The 17,519-nt window shown below is 39.5% G+C and overlaps 1 protein-coding gene across 1 annotated transcript in view; it reads right to left on the reverse strand.

The window, feature by feature from the left end:
- The window catches only part of arid3c (AT rich interactive domain 3C (BRIGHT-like)), a 39,050-nt gene extending 27,975 nt beyond the window's left edge, over positions 1-11,075 (reverse strand). The window contains exons 1-3 of the mRNA XM_057832210.1: positions 11,037-11,075; positions 10,224-10,826; positions 6,127-6,199 (exon numbers count right to left, since the gene is read on the reverse strand). Of these exons, the coding sequence (XP_057688193.1) occupies positions 6,127-6,199; positions 10,224-10,826; positions 11,037-11,075 (715 nt within the window). The remainder of the gene's footprint in view (positions 1-6,126; positions 6,200-10,223; positions 10,827-11,036) is intronic.
- Between the last annotated feature and the right edge of the window lie 6,444 nt (positions 11,076-17,519).

Below are 17,519 nucleotides of genomic sequence, written 5' to 3' on the forward strand. Positions count from 1 at the left end.
ATCAGGAAAAATTATCGGGAATGATTGGAATTGAATCGGGAGCAAAAAAAAGCAATCGGATTGGGAAATATCGGGATCGGCAGATACTCAAACTAAAACGATCGGGATCGGATCGGGAGAAAAAAAACATGATCGGAACAACCCTAGTCATAAGCATTCATTAATGCTCGTGACAGTGTCATGTCATTATTATGATGGTCTTATGACAGTCTTATAAACACTTGTCAAATAAAGTGTTTCCAAATTCCATAACTACCAATTGATGAAAAAACTACAACAGTACCTGAAGAAATAATTAGCACAGAACATGAATTTTGATGTTATTCACATCTGTAGCACTGCAATGCATGCTGGGAGGCATGTTGGACGACGACAGTGTTGACAGCAGGTGGCAGCAGATGTTGACTGTCTCCTCCAAGAGAACAATGATGGCCAAATGAAGCCTCTTGAAGCAAAGAAGCTTTGCAGCCAATTGGTTCAAAGCTTCATGGTGGTTCATTTGTTTTTATGAAAGTCTTATGATGCCGCTGTCAAAGGTGGTGTTACCGGTTGATACCTTTTGGTGTAAATATCCCCTAAAACAGTGAGGACAGCTGCGGTTTATCTATGAACAAATGCTGTTTTCGTGTCAGATTTGGTGGATGGCGGCTTATATTCAGTTGCGCCTTATACTGCGAAAATTACGGTATTTATCTCATTTCCAAAAAAAAAAAATCATAGTATTTAACTCATTTAAACAGGGAAGACTGGCTGTGAATGTTCATGATTCAGTGCCACTGACGGGCCCTGTAAGAGTTAAAAAATAATAATAATTCGTGAATGAAGGGGTTAAATCAGCCCACTGGCCGCCACACAACTATACAGGGGTAGCGGTAGGGAGTGTCTAAAGATACAGGTCATGAAGTTCTTTAAGAAAACTGTATGGGCTTTCAATCCTGACGTTGATTTATTTGTCCCATTGATGCAGTGAAAGAGATATCAGGTATAAAAGAGTGAAGATCGGGGCCTGTTGTCACCACAAATTATCTCATGAAGTCATATATCACAGTGACAATAAATGATGGTGGCGAAGAATAAAGAAGTACAGATTAGACTCTTTAACTGAGTCCAACACTTGCCTTCAATTGATGCCCTCCAAGTAAACTGAATCTGTAATTGGAGAAAAGTGGAGCAATGGGACTTGTAGGCTGCTCAAATCAAGCTTATACCTGCTTTCATTGCTGATCGCTTTGCTTTTCCAAGTTTGCACTTCCAAGTCGATAAGAGGATGAAAAATTCTCCGTCTCATTGATTTTGCTCTTTTACCTTGTGAAATGAACAATACCGCATACAAGCACATAGGAGGAGATAGGACCCCACTGCCATAGCTCCTTCCATTAATTGATTAAAAGTCAAATATTGACATACAAGTCTTTTGTTCCCACCATGTATAAAAAAGAAAAAAAAAAACTACAAGAAAACAAAACAAAAACTGAAAGTGAAGGAAGCTTAGAAGCTAAAGCAGGAGACAATTGCAAAGCACCAAACGGCATAATTTAGTGTGAGTTCAATCGATGATGTGGCCATTTATTTAAAGTAACACTAAAGGAGCCTTTTCTTCTACAACAAAGTATTTGAACCAATGAGATAGAGGACAAAAGTTGACAGAGTTAAGAAAAAGTGCTGACGGCAGTCTTCAAGGATCATTTAGAACTGCAACCTCTGAGAAACGGTAAATCTCAAAAGAGTATTTATCAAGACACAAAAAAAGATGTACCCATGCCATTGTCTCTTTTTTCCTTTGATGGAATCGCTCATTTAACCTTCCAGGTCTTACTTCTGACAGCAGAGTGACTATTGGGATTTGCCTCACAATCAGGAGGTCCGAGTTTGAATCTCTGTGACAACATCAGTGTGGCGTTTGCTTTGGAGGGTTTTCACCAGATGCACGCTTTCTTCCTTGATGTCAAAACTTAAACAACCATAAATACGTTTGGGAACATTGGGAGCATTACAGAGGCCCTTTACATTAGAATGCAACATAATGATGCACAAGTCGAGAAGAGTACACACAACCGCAATTACACAAAAAAACACAAACAAGAAATGATTTTCATGGCTGTTGTATACAATACAAAGTAGGGACATAACACTACTAACTTTTCACGACACTCAAATTGTCCCCACCAACTTTTAAGAAACCTTATTTTCATGATATAATGAGTTCAGTTATGTATATACAGTGGGGCAAATAAGTATTTAGTCAACCACTAATTGTGCAAGTTCTCCTACCTGAAAATATTAGAGAGGCCTGTAATTGTCATCATGGGTAAACCTCAACCATGAGAGAATGTGGGAAAAAAATACAGAAAATCACACTGTTTGATTTTTAAACAATTTATTTGCAAATCATGGAGGAAAATAAGTATTTGGTCAATACCAAAAGTTCATCTCAATACTTTGTTATGTACCCTTTGTTGGCAATAACGGAGGCCAAACGTCTTCAGTAATTCTTCATAAGCTTTTCACACACTGTTGCTGGTATTTTGGCCCATTCTTCCATGCAGATCTCCTCTAGAGCAATGATGTTTTGGGGCTGTCGTTGGGCAACACCGGACTTTCAACTCCCTCCACAGATTTTCTATGGGATTGAGATCTGGAGACTGGCTAGGCCACTCCAGGACCTTGAAATGCTTCTTTCGAAGACACTCCTTTGTTGCCCTGGCTGTGTGTTTGGGATCATTGTCATGCTGAAAGACCCAGCCACGTCTCATCTTCAATGCCCTTGCTGATGGAAGGAGATTTTCACTCAAAATCTCTCGATATATGGCACCATTCATTCTTTCCTTTACACAGATCAGTCGTCCTGGTCCCTTTGCAGAAAAACAGCCTCAAAGCATGATGTTTCCACCCCCATGCTTCACAGTGGGTATGATGTTCTTTGGATGCAATTTAGTATTCTTTCTCCTCCAAACATGAGAACCTGTGTTTCTATCAAAAACTACTATTTTGTTTTCATCTGACCATAACACATTCTCCCAGTCCTCTTCTGGATCATCCAAATGCTCTCTAGCGAACCGCAGACGGGCCTGGACGTGTACTTTCTTCAGCAGCGGGACACGTCTGGCAGTGCAGGATTTCAGTCCGTGGCGGCGCATTGTGTTACTGATAGTAGGTCCCCACGTGTGGTTCTTGGATTTTTGCTCACCGTTCTTGTTATCATTTTGACACCACGGGGTGAGATCTTGCATGGAGCCCCAGATCGAGGGATATTATCAGTGGTCTTGTATGTCTTCCATTTTCTAATAATTGCTCCCACAGTTGATTTCTTTACACCAAGTGTTTTACCTATTGCAGTTTCAGTCTTCCCAGCCTGGTGCACGTCTACAATTTTGTCTCTGGTGTCCTTCGATAGCTCTTTGGTCTTGGCCATAGTGGAGTTTGGAGTGTGACTGACTGAGATTGTGGACAGGTGTCTTTTATACCGATAATGAGTTAAAACAGGTGCCATTAAAACAGGTAACGAGTGGAGCCTCGTTAGACCTCGTTAGACCTCGTGAGCAGAACTTAGACCTCTTTGACAGCCAGAAATCTTGCTTGTTTGTAGGTGACCAAATACTTATTTTCCACTCTAATTTGGAAATAATTTTTTAAAAAATCAAACAATGTGATTTTCTGTTTTTTTTCCACATTCTGTCTCTCATGGTTGAGGTTTACCCATGTTGACAATTACAGGCCTCTCTAATCTTTTCAAATAGGAGAACTTGCAAAATGGTTGTCTAAATACTTATTTGCCCCAATGTAACTAGTTTAGATTGTCTTCCCATATTTTGTAAGGATAGAATTGACCCTACCATTATCAAATGGATTATTTTCATTATGTTCAAACTTACATTTACCGTAATTTTCGGACTATAAGGCGCAACTGACTATAAGCCGCCACCCACCAAATTTGACACGAAAACAACATTTGTTCATAGATAAGTTGCACTGGACTCTAAGCCGTAGCTGTCCTCACTGTATTGTGGGATATTTACACAAATAGATATTAACCGGTAACTCTTTATTTGACAGCGGCGTCATACGACTGTCACGAGACCAAATGAACCACCATGAAGCTTTGAACCAATTGGCAGCAAAGTTTCATTGCTTCATGAAGCTTCATTTGGCCATCACTGGATCCTTGGGGGAGACAGTCAACTTCTGCTGCCACATGCACAGTTGTCGTCCAACATGCCACCTAGCATGCATTGCAGCGCCACAGATGTAAATATAAAATAAGTGAGGGCGCCTTTTTAATTTTATGATTAATATGACGAAATGTTAGTATCCTCCAATGGTCAAATGATATAAAAAGGTCACTAAGGATAGCATAGTGGTTACTTAGAAAATATACAGTAACTACGGTAAGTAATTTTCTCTTCAAATTCCACGTTGGCCTACCGCCTCTTTTAATCGAATTAGAGAAGTGTAAAAACAAAGCAACAAGCAGCATCTCAGCAGCCACACTGGGTGCAGATTGCTGTGAGCACGCTCAACTGTGGATCCCGCAACTATAGTACCGTAAATTTTGCACTATGAGGCGCGCCTGACTATAAGCCGCCACCAACCAAATTTCACACAAAGACAACATTTGTTCATAGATAAGCTGCACTGAACTATAAGTCGTAGCTGTCCTCACTGTATTATGGGATATTTTCACCAAAAGATATAAACCGGTAACACTTTATTCGACAGCAGCATCATAAGACTGTCATAAGACCAAATGACCATGAAGCTTTAAACCAATTGGCTGCAAAGCTTCATTGCTTAAAGAAGCTTCATTTGGCCATCACTGCTCCCCTGTGAGACATTCAACCTTTTTTGCCACCTGCTGTCAACACTGTTTCGTCCAACATGCCTCCTAGCGTGCATTGCAGCGCCGCAGATGTAAATAACAAACTAAATTCATGTTCTGTGCAAATTATTTCTTCAGTTACTGTTCCAGTTGTTTCATTAATTGCTAGTTATGGTATTTGGTAAAACTTTATTTGAAATGGCGCCATAAGACTGTCATAAGATCATTATGACTATGACATGGCACGGCCATGAGAATTAATGAATGCTTATGACGGATGTCATTTTGTGTCATCCGGCAAATTATCTCACTTCTGAATGGATGCAAATGATCCAAGCTGGACATAAATGGAGTTAGTGTTATAATTTGCCGGACGACGCTTTATGACCTCTGTCATAAGCATTCATTAATGCCCATGATAGTGTCATGTCATAAATATGACGGTCTTATGGCAGTCTTATGGCGCAGCTGTCAAAAAAATAATTTTCACCACAGTTTTTCCTCGAAGATGGTTTAATAGGGTAACACTGTTTGTTTTCAACCACCAGATGTCCTCAGACTCCTCACCACACACCCAGGTCACAGAGGCTTTTTAAAAATATATATATTTATATATATATATATATATATATATATATATATATATTTTTTTTTTTTTTTTTTTAAGGTGTTTTCAGTGTTCAAGTAAAGTACTCGGTGGCGTGCCTACACAGTCGGCCACCACACAGATACGTACAGAAAAAAAGCACAGACAAAAGGGTCACTTTGGGCATGTAGAGGCAAAGGGGCAGGTGCTCAAGCACCCTCTGCCACCCCGTGTGCACGTGCCTGATTTATTGTGTATTTTAATATAATTTAAGTTATGTTAAAATATTGTAATTTAAATTTACTAATAAAAACCAGACATTTATGCTGGAAGTTTTCAAAATGTGTCTTTAGTAGTTTTTGAAAACAAAGGTTTGAATCGAACGGTGTATCACCTGAACCAACACGCATAAAAGTTAGAATAAGTCAATACAGATTCATTTTTGCATATCATTTTGCCTATCAATTAATTAGGTTTGTATTCATGAGAAATGTAGCCCTATCCTCTGTTCACCCAATCTCTTTGGTCTTATTAATGTCCCATCCCCAGCAAATGTGTACCTGCAGGTTATGCTGTCATACTGTATCGTCCATACCAATGTTCAAGACCAAACCTACGGCCTTGGTAGGAGCTAATTATGTTTTATCGCTGAAGTGTGGGCATTTTGTGTAAAGCACATTTTGGGGAGCATTTGACTTTTTACAAAACAGCAACGATAACTTACCACGTTTCTGCATGAAACTGAAGAGGTCGTCCAGAAATTCTTTACGCTTTCCATCCTCATCCAGTTCATACAACTAGACAAAAAAAGACAGAAGTTGAACATCTCAATGGGAAAAAAAACATCTACCGTAGACAGGATTTCACGTTTTCATTTTTCAATAAAATTGTTAGTTTTATTTACCACTGTTGCAGTAAGTCTACTTTATAAGAAATAATTTATTCATTCGCAGATGTTTTGGGGCCTTTATAGTGTTTGTATAGTAGCCTTTACAGTGTCAAGTGACATTAAACATTGTACAAGTTGAAAAGTTGCGTTTTCAAACTGTAACAATTGGGGCATTGCATATATCGAAAGAGTGTTCCAGATGGCGGGGGCTGCGACGCCAAAAGCTCTGTCGCCAAACATCGTCAGTTTAGTGCCAGAGAGATGGAGAAGACTGAGGTTAGAGAACAACAAGGTCCTGGATGGAACATGTAAAAGATTAAGGGCTGAACGGTAACGACGAGACAAGAACTTGTGGGGTTTTATAAGAAATGTGGAAGTTGATTTATTAATTACTGTAATAAGCAACAACCAAAGAATATTTTTTCATTTATGTTTTATACAGAAAATCTCACAAATGAACGAATTGAGTTGGAAACATTTTTATTCTACCTGTTCCCATTTTTCAGTAATTAGCAATCAAACCTAGATGCAACTTTGAGGATTTTACATGCTTCTCCAAAAAAAAAAAAACAAAAAAAAAAAACAAAGCTTTATTTGACACATTAATGACACATGTATACGACTGCGAACTACCATAACATATTCATCGCCAAATCTGTACATACGATTACTTATCCAATGACTAATTTAAAGGGAACCTCAGACTTGTAGGCTCTAATAAGTCACAATTGTTCTCTTTTACTAAAATAAGTTATTAGAAACACGTAAAAATTGACATTGATTTCAAAATCTATAATATTTAGTCCATGTTTTGACCTACGGAGGACGGCATGTTTTATGGACGCTCAGAGTGATGATGTAGATTGTCACTGTCACTCGACGAATACTACCGGTGTCCTGCCAAAATGTGCTACATCGGCGAAATGTCCTACATGAGGCGAATTTGACACCCACAGTACTTCCGTGAGCTCTCAACTTATTTAGTTTAGATGCATACAGGCAGAATGTACTAAAGAAATGCCTTAAGATTATATCAGATAAGGATGGTTTAAATACGCGACGTGACTAATTTGGTCAGCTCCTTTAAAGCTACCAAGAAAAAAACATAATGGTTAAACATGTAAGAGGGAAATACATGCAAAAAGTATATTTGAGGCAATGAAAAGGTAATAAAGACTCAATAAAAACAAAAATAGTGAGTACTCGCCGCTTATAACTGAGGTGCGCATGCGTACGGATGCTTAAGCAAGCGCACTGAGAATTGTGTAGGGCGTTTCGCCGCATAGCACGGAATTGCCTAACACCGGGTTACTGCAATTCCTTATACGCGGTGAGACATCCAGCACGTGCGCTCATTGGTTACAAGCGGCGAGTACTTACTATTTTTTATTGAGTCTTTTATTAACTTTTCATTGCCTCAAAATACTTTTTGCATGTGTTTCCCTCTGATACCTTTAAGCCTTGTGTTTTCTTGTGGTAGCTTTGAAGCAGATTGTTGATCTGTTGACCACATTACTCACATGGCATATTTAAACAACCCTTATTTGATATTATACGTTTAAGAATTATCTTAAGGCATCTAGAGTATGTTCTGTCTGTATAGATCTAACCAAAACAAGCTGAAAGTGCACGGTAGTACTTTGGGTGTCAAATTTGCCTCTTTTAGACGTTTCGCCGGTGTAGAACATTTTGGCGAAACACAATTTTTTTCCCTCTACTCTCATCTCGTCTCATCCCGTCTTTCCTGTTCATTTTTCGTTTGCTGCTTGTTTTGTGAAATATCGACAGTGCTTTCATGCTCATTAATTCAAATTGAAAGGGTTGAACAGATGACATGTTTATGTCGCTAGAGTCATACTCTGGAAGCCTGGCATCGTAAGCACGTGACGTCACCGCCCAGCGACGTCAACAACAATGGTGACCTACTAGTTGAACTAAGTTTACAAATTGTATAAAACCGAAAACATCAAGAGGGGTTTCAATATCAAATTATTTTAACTCATAATAACGTTTATCTTTTAAGAGCTACAATTCTTTCTATCCGTGAATCCCTTTAAAATGTTCTTATGAGTCGAGTGGGGACCCCCATGTTTCCTGAATCATTACTAAGGATATCGTATACCATAAATGACATGTTTTGGGCACAGAATAAGTTAACTGGGTGTTTGAGGAGATGGCAGAATGCTTGGCGTGACGTGTTTCCAAGGGTTGGTTTTCAGAACCCTAGCAGCCGAGTTCTGCACATTCTGACACCTGTCCAGGGCTTTACATAAAAAGTATTATTTGAACTGTTAAATACGTCAACCCATGTTCATAAATGCACTTTATTTCATCCATACAGTATGTGCCTTTTTGTTTCTTTCATCACACCAATGTCTTTAACTATAGGCTTTGCTTACCAATTAAGTGATCGTGCATTACTGTCATCATCTCCTTAGATTGTGCGCACTCTGAATTTTTCCTCTAACTAACCTTTCAGTATTTCTTTCCTGTGGACCACCTGCAGGTCAGCACTAACAAAGCAGTGGCAAACGCCATTCCTCTGTCACAAACACACACACTAACATTGCTTTGAAATCCATATCTCTTAACTAAGTCACAACCCCACTGCCATTTCTTTCTGAGTCCTGACCGACAGTGGACAGTGGTCACTACAATGGACTACAATTCTAAAGTTGACCTTTAACCCTTTATAGACCAACAGACAATTAAAATGAGTTTAAAAAGAAATACACGTTGGGTACCGCCCCAGTTGATTTTTATTTTTTAATAGTATTTAGTGTATTTGATGGCAATAGATGTCCAATGTATTTAAACCGGGAGTGAATGTTTATGTTTCAGTGCCATTGACGGCACTAAACGTCCATCCATTTTGACAGCGAGGGGCGAGTGAACGACCGTTAATTTGCACATAAGTTTAAGGGTTCATAAAATAATTATAGCTGGGATAGGCTCCAGCACACCCACGACCCTCGTGAGGATAAGCGGCTCGGAAGATGAATAGGTGGAATTCATGCATGAAAGGGTTAATATCAATGAAAAATGATACACTTAAAAAAAATTTTTTTCAAAAGACATGGACCTTGACAATTTTGCATGACCCGTTTACTAAAAGTGAATGATGCTACTAGGTTAGTTCAGGATTTAATAAGGGGGGCAATTGTTGAAAAAAAAAAAAAGACACACACACACTCTGACAGAATTTGTGTGATGTGCACCATTATTTAGAGAAAACATGAGTAATCATGTATAACAGAATGGCATAATCAGGAAACAGGACAGAAATTGGGAAAATAATTGGGATGGTCCCAAGCCTTTAAGATGTTGTTCATATCCCCGCCTTCCAAAAAGCCAATATTTCAAATTCTTTCGTGATGTGTTAAATAAATGAGGACATGTTTTGCAACACAAAATATGAGTTGCTTCTTCCATTGAAGGATCACAACAAATAGTATTGATTTTTTCATATACAGTAAAACATGTCACTTTTTACTCATTTTTCCCTTTCTGTGTGGGCAGGCGGACATATTTACCTTCAATTATTCATGCTATTTTTGTTGAATTGTTAATGCATTTACACTAAATTATGAAATGTTATTTCCACAAAACGTTGTGTATTTTAAAAGTATTCCATGGGGAGAAAAAATGTTTTATTACTTTTTGCTGAAATCATTAACGTGATTTTCTTATTATTATTACAACCAAACTTATTACTGATTGATATAATAATTCACACGTACTGTGTGCATTTTGATCATTACTGTAAGTATTATTAGGGACATTACTTTAATATTTTTTTTCTTAGTTCGACAGTTCAATGTTTACCGATAACGCTTTTTAAGTCTGTTTTGATTAAGTTAAAGAACCAAATTTGGATATGTACGGAATGCAATGAGGGGGGAAAGAGCGAATCCAGGTCAGTGACCTCTTACCTGTTTGAACTGCTCCTCATACGTCCACTCGTGGTGCTGTGGCTGCAGCGGCCGTGGGGTGCACTCGGGTCGGCGTCCCGGGGCCAATCCCCCGGGGACTTTGGTCATCAGATGCACCGCGGCGCTTTTCTCTGACAAGCAAGTTTCCTCGTAATGGTTCGAACGGTCTCGCTCATCATCAAGTCCCTCCTGCTCATCCATGTCCTGCAAGTCTTCCATGTCCCTTTTGTCAATGCTGTTTCGGGGGGAGTTCCTGTCCTCGCAGGCTTCGCAGACCTGCGTTTGACCGTTCGTTACCCCGGGAGGAGAACCAGCAACTCCAGCAACCAAAGCGCTGTGCATCGCCGTCTGGTAATGCCGGAAAGCCAGAGCTTGTTGATGTATTCGGGTCTCCACCATCGAGCGGAGGTCTCGCTCCTTCCCCACTTGTCGGAGTTTCTCATCCAGGGCAATGCGCGCTGCCTGTTGTCGCTGGAGGTTCTCCATGACAGCCTTGAGCTTCATGCCGCCGTGTTGCTGAGCCTGCACGCCGGCGAAGGGGGTGTGCGAGGAGGCGGGGGGAGATTGGAGGAAAAGGTTGCTGGTGGGCGAGAAACAGCCTTCCTGCGTGGAGATAATTAGCACTTAGGTTGTCATTGCGCTCTCGCGAAAATCATATCTAAATGTAAATGATATTCTTTGCCGAACAGTAAGTCGACAAGCCTAGGAAAAAGGATTTACAAAGCCCAAAAAGAAGTCCTAAAGTGTGCAAAGTTTCTTGTCATGTGAAGTACATAAACATGAAATCAACGTTAATAAAGTGGAAGGGCTTACCAGAGACGATTTAGTTCCTAAACTTCTGTTATCAACCATGCTTCTTTTTCTTTGATGCAGAAATTTAATTCTTTTTCTTAATAAGAGTCACCAGAATACAATTGTGATGGATTGCATGAATCCTGTCTAGACAACTTTCTTAGATAAACAGGTAACCTGACCGATAGTGGTGTTTAATGGAAGAGCCCCGAGCAGCTTGTGGCAACAAGTGGCTAGTGGGAATGACCTCTGGAGTCACAGATCAGTCCCCCTGCTCATCTGCTGACATCATATGAATACTGCCACAAGGAGGAGGAACGTCTTATTACTATCATTGGCTCATTTTTACACTTGAGCAAAATTTGCCAATGGATTTTCTTGTTCATATAAAGCTCTTCAATTAAGTGATAGGTTGAGTAGTCATTGAAATTGCGTCCTAAAATACAAAACAGAGGAAATATAAAAAACACTCTGTGGGGCAGGGGTGTCCAAACCTTTTGCAAAGGGGGCCAGATTTGGTGTGGTAAAAATGTGGGAGGCCGACTTTGGCTGACATCCTTTACGTAGAACAATATATTTAAGCAAATTTTAGCAAGCTATTATGTCATATTTGCTTTATTTTTTATTTTTTAATTAATAATTTCAACAATCTCGCAACTAGCTTTGTGGCATTCTCTTTCGACTTTCGGGCTCTTGCGAATTACTGCTGCTGTAAAATTAAACTAGCTTCAAGTTGCTTCAATTTCTTGCTACGTATCTTCCCTGTAATCTTGTCGTACGTGTGTACGTGTCTTGTTTGGTAAAAACAGTGACTGTCTCACTGCAAATAAGGCAGACACAGTTGTTGTGTATTTTAGTGAAGAAATAGTCCAATTTTCACCTATCCTTGAAACGTCAGCCGTTGCTGTCAACTTTCTTTTTGTTGTTGATTGTCGCTATTTTAGAAAATTTGGAGTAAAGGGTCACATGGGGTAATGTTGCTTAGAGTGCTGCTGCCTTTTAGTGAGCAGCATTTAGTGTGTAAGCTACTTCATATGCTGGTAGCAGTACTGCTGACCAATTTATTAAGTCTCTGTGCGGGCCAGACTTTATTGGTTTTATGACAGAGGCTGGGGGCCGGATGAAATTTGACCACGGGCCGCATTTGGCCCCCAGGCCGGAATTTGGACATATCTGCTGCAGGGTAATTGCGTTAATACAAGTGTAGTACCGTAGCCCATTCAATGATTTTTTTTTCCTCCTAGAAGGGGAAATACACTGCTGTCCCAAAGTACTGGCACCCCTGCAATTCTGTCAAATAATGCTCAATTTCTCCCAGAAAATGATTGCAATAAACTTTGGTCGTATTATCTTCATTTATTTTGCTTGCAATGAAAAAACACAAAGGAGAATGGAAAAAAAATAACTCATTATCATTTTACACAAAACTCCAAAAATGGGCCGAACAAACGTATTGGCACCCTCAGCCTAATACTTGGTAGCACAACCTTTAGACAAAATAACTGCGAACTACCGCTTCCGGTATCCATCAATGAGTTTCTTACAATGCTCTGCTGGAATTTTAGACCATTCTTCTTTGGCCAACTGCTCCAGGTCTCTGAGATTTGAAGGGTGCCTTCTCCAAACTGCCATTTTCAGATCTCTCCAAAGGTGTTCTATGGGATTCAGGTTTGGACTCATTGCTGGCCACTTTAGAAGTCTCCAGTGCTTTCTCTCAAACCATTTTTTAGTGCTTTTTGAAGTGTGTTTTGGGTCATTGTCTTGCTGGATGACCCATGACCTCTGAGGAAGACCCAGCTTTCTCACACTGGGCCCTACATTATGCTGCAAAATTTGTTGGTAGTCTTCAGACTTCATACAATGCCATGCACACGCTCAAGCAGACCAGTGGCAGAGGCAGCAAAGCAACCCCAAAAAATCAGGGAACCTACGCCATCTTTGACTGTGGGGACCATGTTCTTTTCTTTGAAGGCCTCGTTTTTTCCCCTGTACACTATACGTTGATGTCTTTTCCCAAAAAGCCTTACTTTTATCTAACCTGACCAGAGAACTTTCTTCCAAAACGTTTTTGGCTTTCTCAGATACATTTTGGCAAACTCCAGCCTGAAATTTTGTATGTCTCTGGGTCAGAAGTGGGGTCTTCCTAGGTATCCTACCATAGTGTCCCTTTTCATTCAGACGCTGACAGATTGTACGGGTTGACACTGTTATACCCTCGGACTGCAGGACAGCTTGAACTTGTTTGGATGTTAGTCGAGGTTCTTTATCCACCATCCGCACAATCTTTCGTTGAAATATCTTGTCAATTTTTCTTTTCTGTCCACATCTAGGGAGGTTAGCCACAGTACCATGGTCTTTACACTTATTGATGACACTGCGCACGGTAGACACAGGAAAATTCAGGTCTTTGGAGATGGGCTTGAAGCCTTGAGATTGCCCATGCTTCCTCACAATTTTGGTTCTCAAGTCCTCAGACATTTCTTCGGTCTTCTTTCTTTTCTCCATGCTCAATGTGGTACACACAAGGACACAGGACAGAGGTTGAGTCAACTTTAATCCATTTTAACTGGCTGCAAGTGTGATTTAGTTATTGCCACCACCTGTTATGTGCGACAGGTAAGTAACAGGTGCTGTTAATTACACAAATTAGAGAAACATCACGTGATTTTTCAAAGGGTGCCAATACTTTTGTCCGGCCCATTTTTGGACGTTTGTGTGAAATGATAATGATTTAAAAATAAAATTCCATTTTATTTTGTGTTTTTTCATTGTAAGCAAAATAAATGACGATATTACTACAAAAACATTTGTAATTGCAATCATTTTCTGGGAGAAAATGAGCATCATCTGACAGAATTACAGGGGTGCCAATACTTTTGGCCAGCAGTGTAGACTACATATATTTTATTGTGATTAAGGTGAAATGTTGATTAACAAATGCAAAGAATAATTTAACTATTCATAGGAGCACTATATGACATATTTATTGAGCAGTGGTTCTTAAATATTTTACATGCAGCAAGCACCACCTCAAGCATTATTTGGTGCTTTGAGTACTACCATCATGACCAACGTTAAAATACAGCAGTACAGTATGCCTTCATGTTCCAGGCAAAAAGGCTGATTTTATATTAATATTTTTATGAGCCACAGTTTGCGAATCACCACTGTGCTTTTGTTTCCTGTGAAAAAGGTACGTACTTTAGGATTGAGTTTAATGGTATTATGCTTGGATTTTTTTTTTTCCTTAAAAAGTTGTAAAAAATTAACTGGGATTTTTTGCGTGTGTGTGTGTAGTTTGAATTGACTGCAACTGAATTGTACGTGATAATAGTACTGTATATGGATTGAAAGGGGGATTTTTTAAAAACATTTAATTCAGTCTTATTTTTACTTATCATTAAAGGGAGCCCTTCTACTACTGGTGGTACCCATACCACACTTTGAGAACCACTGCTTTAGGCAATTTAAAAAGCAAACAACTAATTGTGAAAGGGGACTTGCATTTCTGGGATACCTTTTTTACCATTATTACAAGCAGGAACAGGCCAAGTAATTATTTTAATAAAATAATCAAAATTCTCATCAAAAATTCAATAAATGGTTCAATTTATATGTTTACTTAAAATTCTGAAAAAAATATTTTGGTGATTTTTTAATTTTATTTTACTGTTGTCTTATTATGCAGGGATTTATATGATTTGTATGACAATTTGTACACTTTAGAAAAAAAAAAAGATGTTCTTTTTTTTACCTGCTTAGCCATTAAAGAACACTTTCTCCACACCAGCTTTTCCTTTTTAAGACTTAATCATGGAAAAGAAATATAATAATAACTAGGCCTGCAAGCAGGACTGAACGGGCCCTCGCAATCTAGCGCAACTCGGACGTCACGCAACTCGGACTGTGTGCAGGTCAGGGTGGTGGCAGATCCTCCTCTCTAATCATCTCATTAGAACCTAACATGCTCGAAAGTCGCCTAATTACATTCCCACACCCAAGAGATAAAAACCCCTATTGGAGAGAGTACTACAAAAAAGGAGCCACTACTGAGCTGTGCAGCCAAGCCCTTATTCAAAACCAAAATTAATCTTCTAACTTGGCCAATTCGACCAAGTGTGCCAAATATTGTGGCTCTATAAGCTGCCTGAGTCTCTGAAAAAAAATATTTCCTTTAAATGGCGAACAAAGGGTCGTCATGGCAACAGACAGAGACACGTGGACATGGGCCGTAAAAAAGTATTTTAATAGGTCTTGAAACTACAATGACCAACATGAAAAGAACTGGACATGTTTTGGAAAAACGAGTGACTTCCTATCGCCACTAGTTGGCGCTGTAGGGTTGATGCAAATGACCCCTACAAGTTCCTTCAGGGTATGACTCTCAACAAGCACGGGAAGTTTGGCGCAGATATGTTCTATATCTGCCGAGTTATGATTGTTCAAAGTTTTTGGAGAGAAAAATTGTTGACAGTCATTTTCACTTTCCTGTTTGGACCCCTCCGCTTCAACGAAACTTCAATATTTTTCATCAGGCACCTGAAGACAGGTCTTAAGGCTTCCCTTATGCAGGTTTGAGGTAGATTGGTTTTTTCCCTTTAGAGGAGGAGTGTGTCCCGTAAAAAAGGGCATTTCCTGTTTCCACTAGGAGGCGCCAGGCACAAATGGTAAATTTTCAATCCAGTCCTGCTCAGGCTGGTATACCTCACACACATGCCAGATTTAAAATAGATTTAACATTGTATGAGGGTGTTATCAGTCATTTTCCGAATTTGGTGTTTTGGCGAAAAAATGGAAGAATTTGGCGCCCCGCCCAGGTCAGGCCCGTGAATGAAAACACACCATTTTTATAACTTAAGATTTCATATGCCTCATGAACAGTCTCGCCAATTTTGAGAATGATCAAACTAATTCCCTAGGTGCCAAGGTGTAAAATGTGCACACTGTAAATCGATAAAAAGTTCACATTCAATCCAAAATACCCGATTTCCTGTAGGATTTGGAATGTGTGTGCAAGAGACTTTTTGGAGCAGTTTTGCACAAAGTTTTGACTCTCCAAATTTCATCACTCTATGTTAGAAAAACCTAAATGGAGAGGCCTTTTTGAAAATTTCAAGGGGGCGCCACTGAGCCATTTTCTTAAATTGTTTCGTAACGTTGCAAGATTATCGAACGTTATCCAAAGCCGCATGTATGTGCAAATTTTGGTGAGTTTTTATGCATATTCAAGCCTCCAAATGTAAACTCTTACTGTGAACCCATGAAAATTTCACATTCGATCCAAAATACCCGATTTCCTGTTGGATTTGGAATATGGGTGCAAGAGACTTTTTGGAGCAGTTTTGCATAAGGTATCTACTCCCCAAATTTCCTTGCTCTATGTTGAAAAAACCCAATAGGAAAGGCCTTTTTTAAAACTTCTTTCTGTCGCCACTAGTTGGCACTGTAGAGTTGATGCAAATGACCCCTACAAGAACCTTCAGGGTATGATTCTCAACAAACACGGAAAGTTTGGCGCAGATATGTTGCATATCTGCCGAGTTATGACTGTTCAAAATTTTTGGCGAGACAAATTGTTGACGGTCATTTTCACTTCCAGTTTGGACCTCTCCGCTTCAACGAAACCTCAATATTTTTCATCAGGGACCTGAACACATGTCTTGAGGCTCCCCTGAAACAGGTTTGAGGTCAATAGATTTTTTTCCCTTGGAGGAGGAGCCTGTCTCGTAAAGAAGGCCATTTCCTGTTCCCACTAGGGGGCGCCAGGCCTAATGGGTAATATTTCAATGCAGTCGTGTTCAGGCTGGGATATCTCATATACATGCTAGAAATGAAAAAGATTGAACGTTGTATCACGGAGTTTTTAATCATTTTCTGAATTTGGTATTTTGCCCAAAAATGGCCGACTTTGGGACCACGCCCAGGTCAGACCCTTGAGTGAAAACTCCCCATTTTGAAAACTTAAGATCTCATATGTCTCCTGAATAGTCTGACCAATTTTGAAGACTATCCAACTATTTTCTTCAGCGACAAGGTCTCAAATGTAAATCGATAAAATTTCACATTTGATCCAAAATTTCCGGCTTCCTGTTGGGTTTGGAATATGGGTGCAAGAGACTTTTTGGAGCAGTTTTGCACAATGTATCGACTTGCCAAATTTCATCGTTCTACGTTGAAAAAACCTAATAGGAAAGGCCTTTTTGAAAATTTCAAGGGGGCGCCACTGAGCCATTTTGTTAAATTTTTTTGTAGATTATCAAAATTTACGCAAAGTTGCATGTATGTGCAAATTTTGGTGAGTTTTCGTGCATGTTCAGGCCTCCAAATGTAAACTCAAACTGTGAACCGATAAAAATTTCACATTTGATCCAAAATATCCGATTTCCTGTTGGATTTGGAATATGGGTGCAAGAGGCTTTTTTGAACATTTAGGCATAAGGTATCTACTCCCCAAATTTCATTGCTCTACGTTGAAAACCTGAGAGGAGAGGCCTTTTTGAAAAT

The sequence above is a fragment of the Corythoichthys intestinalis genome, chromosome 3, assembly GCF_030265065.1.
Source record: "Corythoichthys intestinalis isolate RoL2023-P3 chromosome 3, ASM3026506v1, whole genome shotgun sequence".
Taxonomy (NCBI): Eukaryota; Metazoa; Chordata; class Actinopteri; order Syngnathiformes; family Syngnathidae; genus Corythoichthys; species Corythoichthys intestinalis.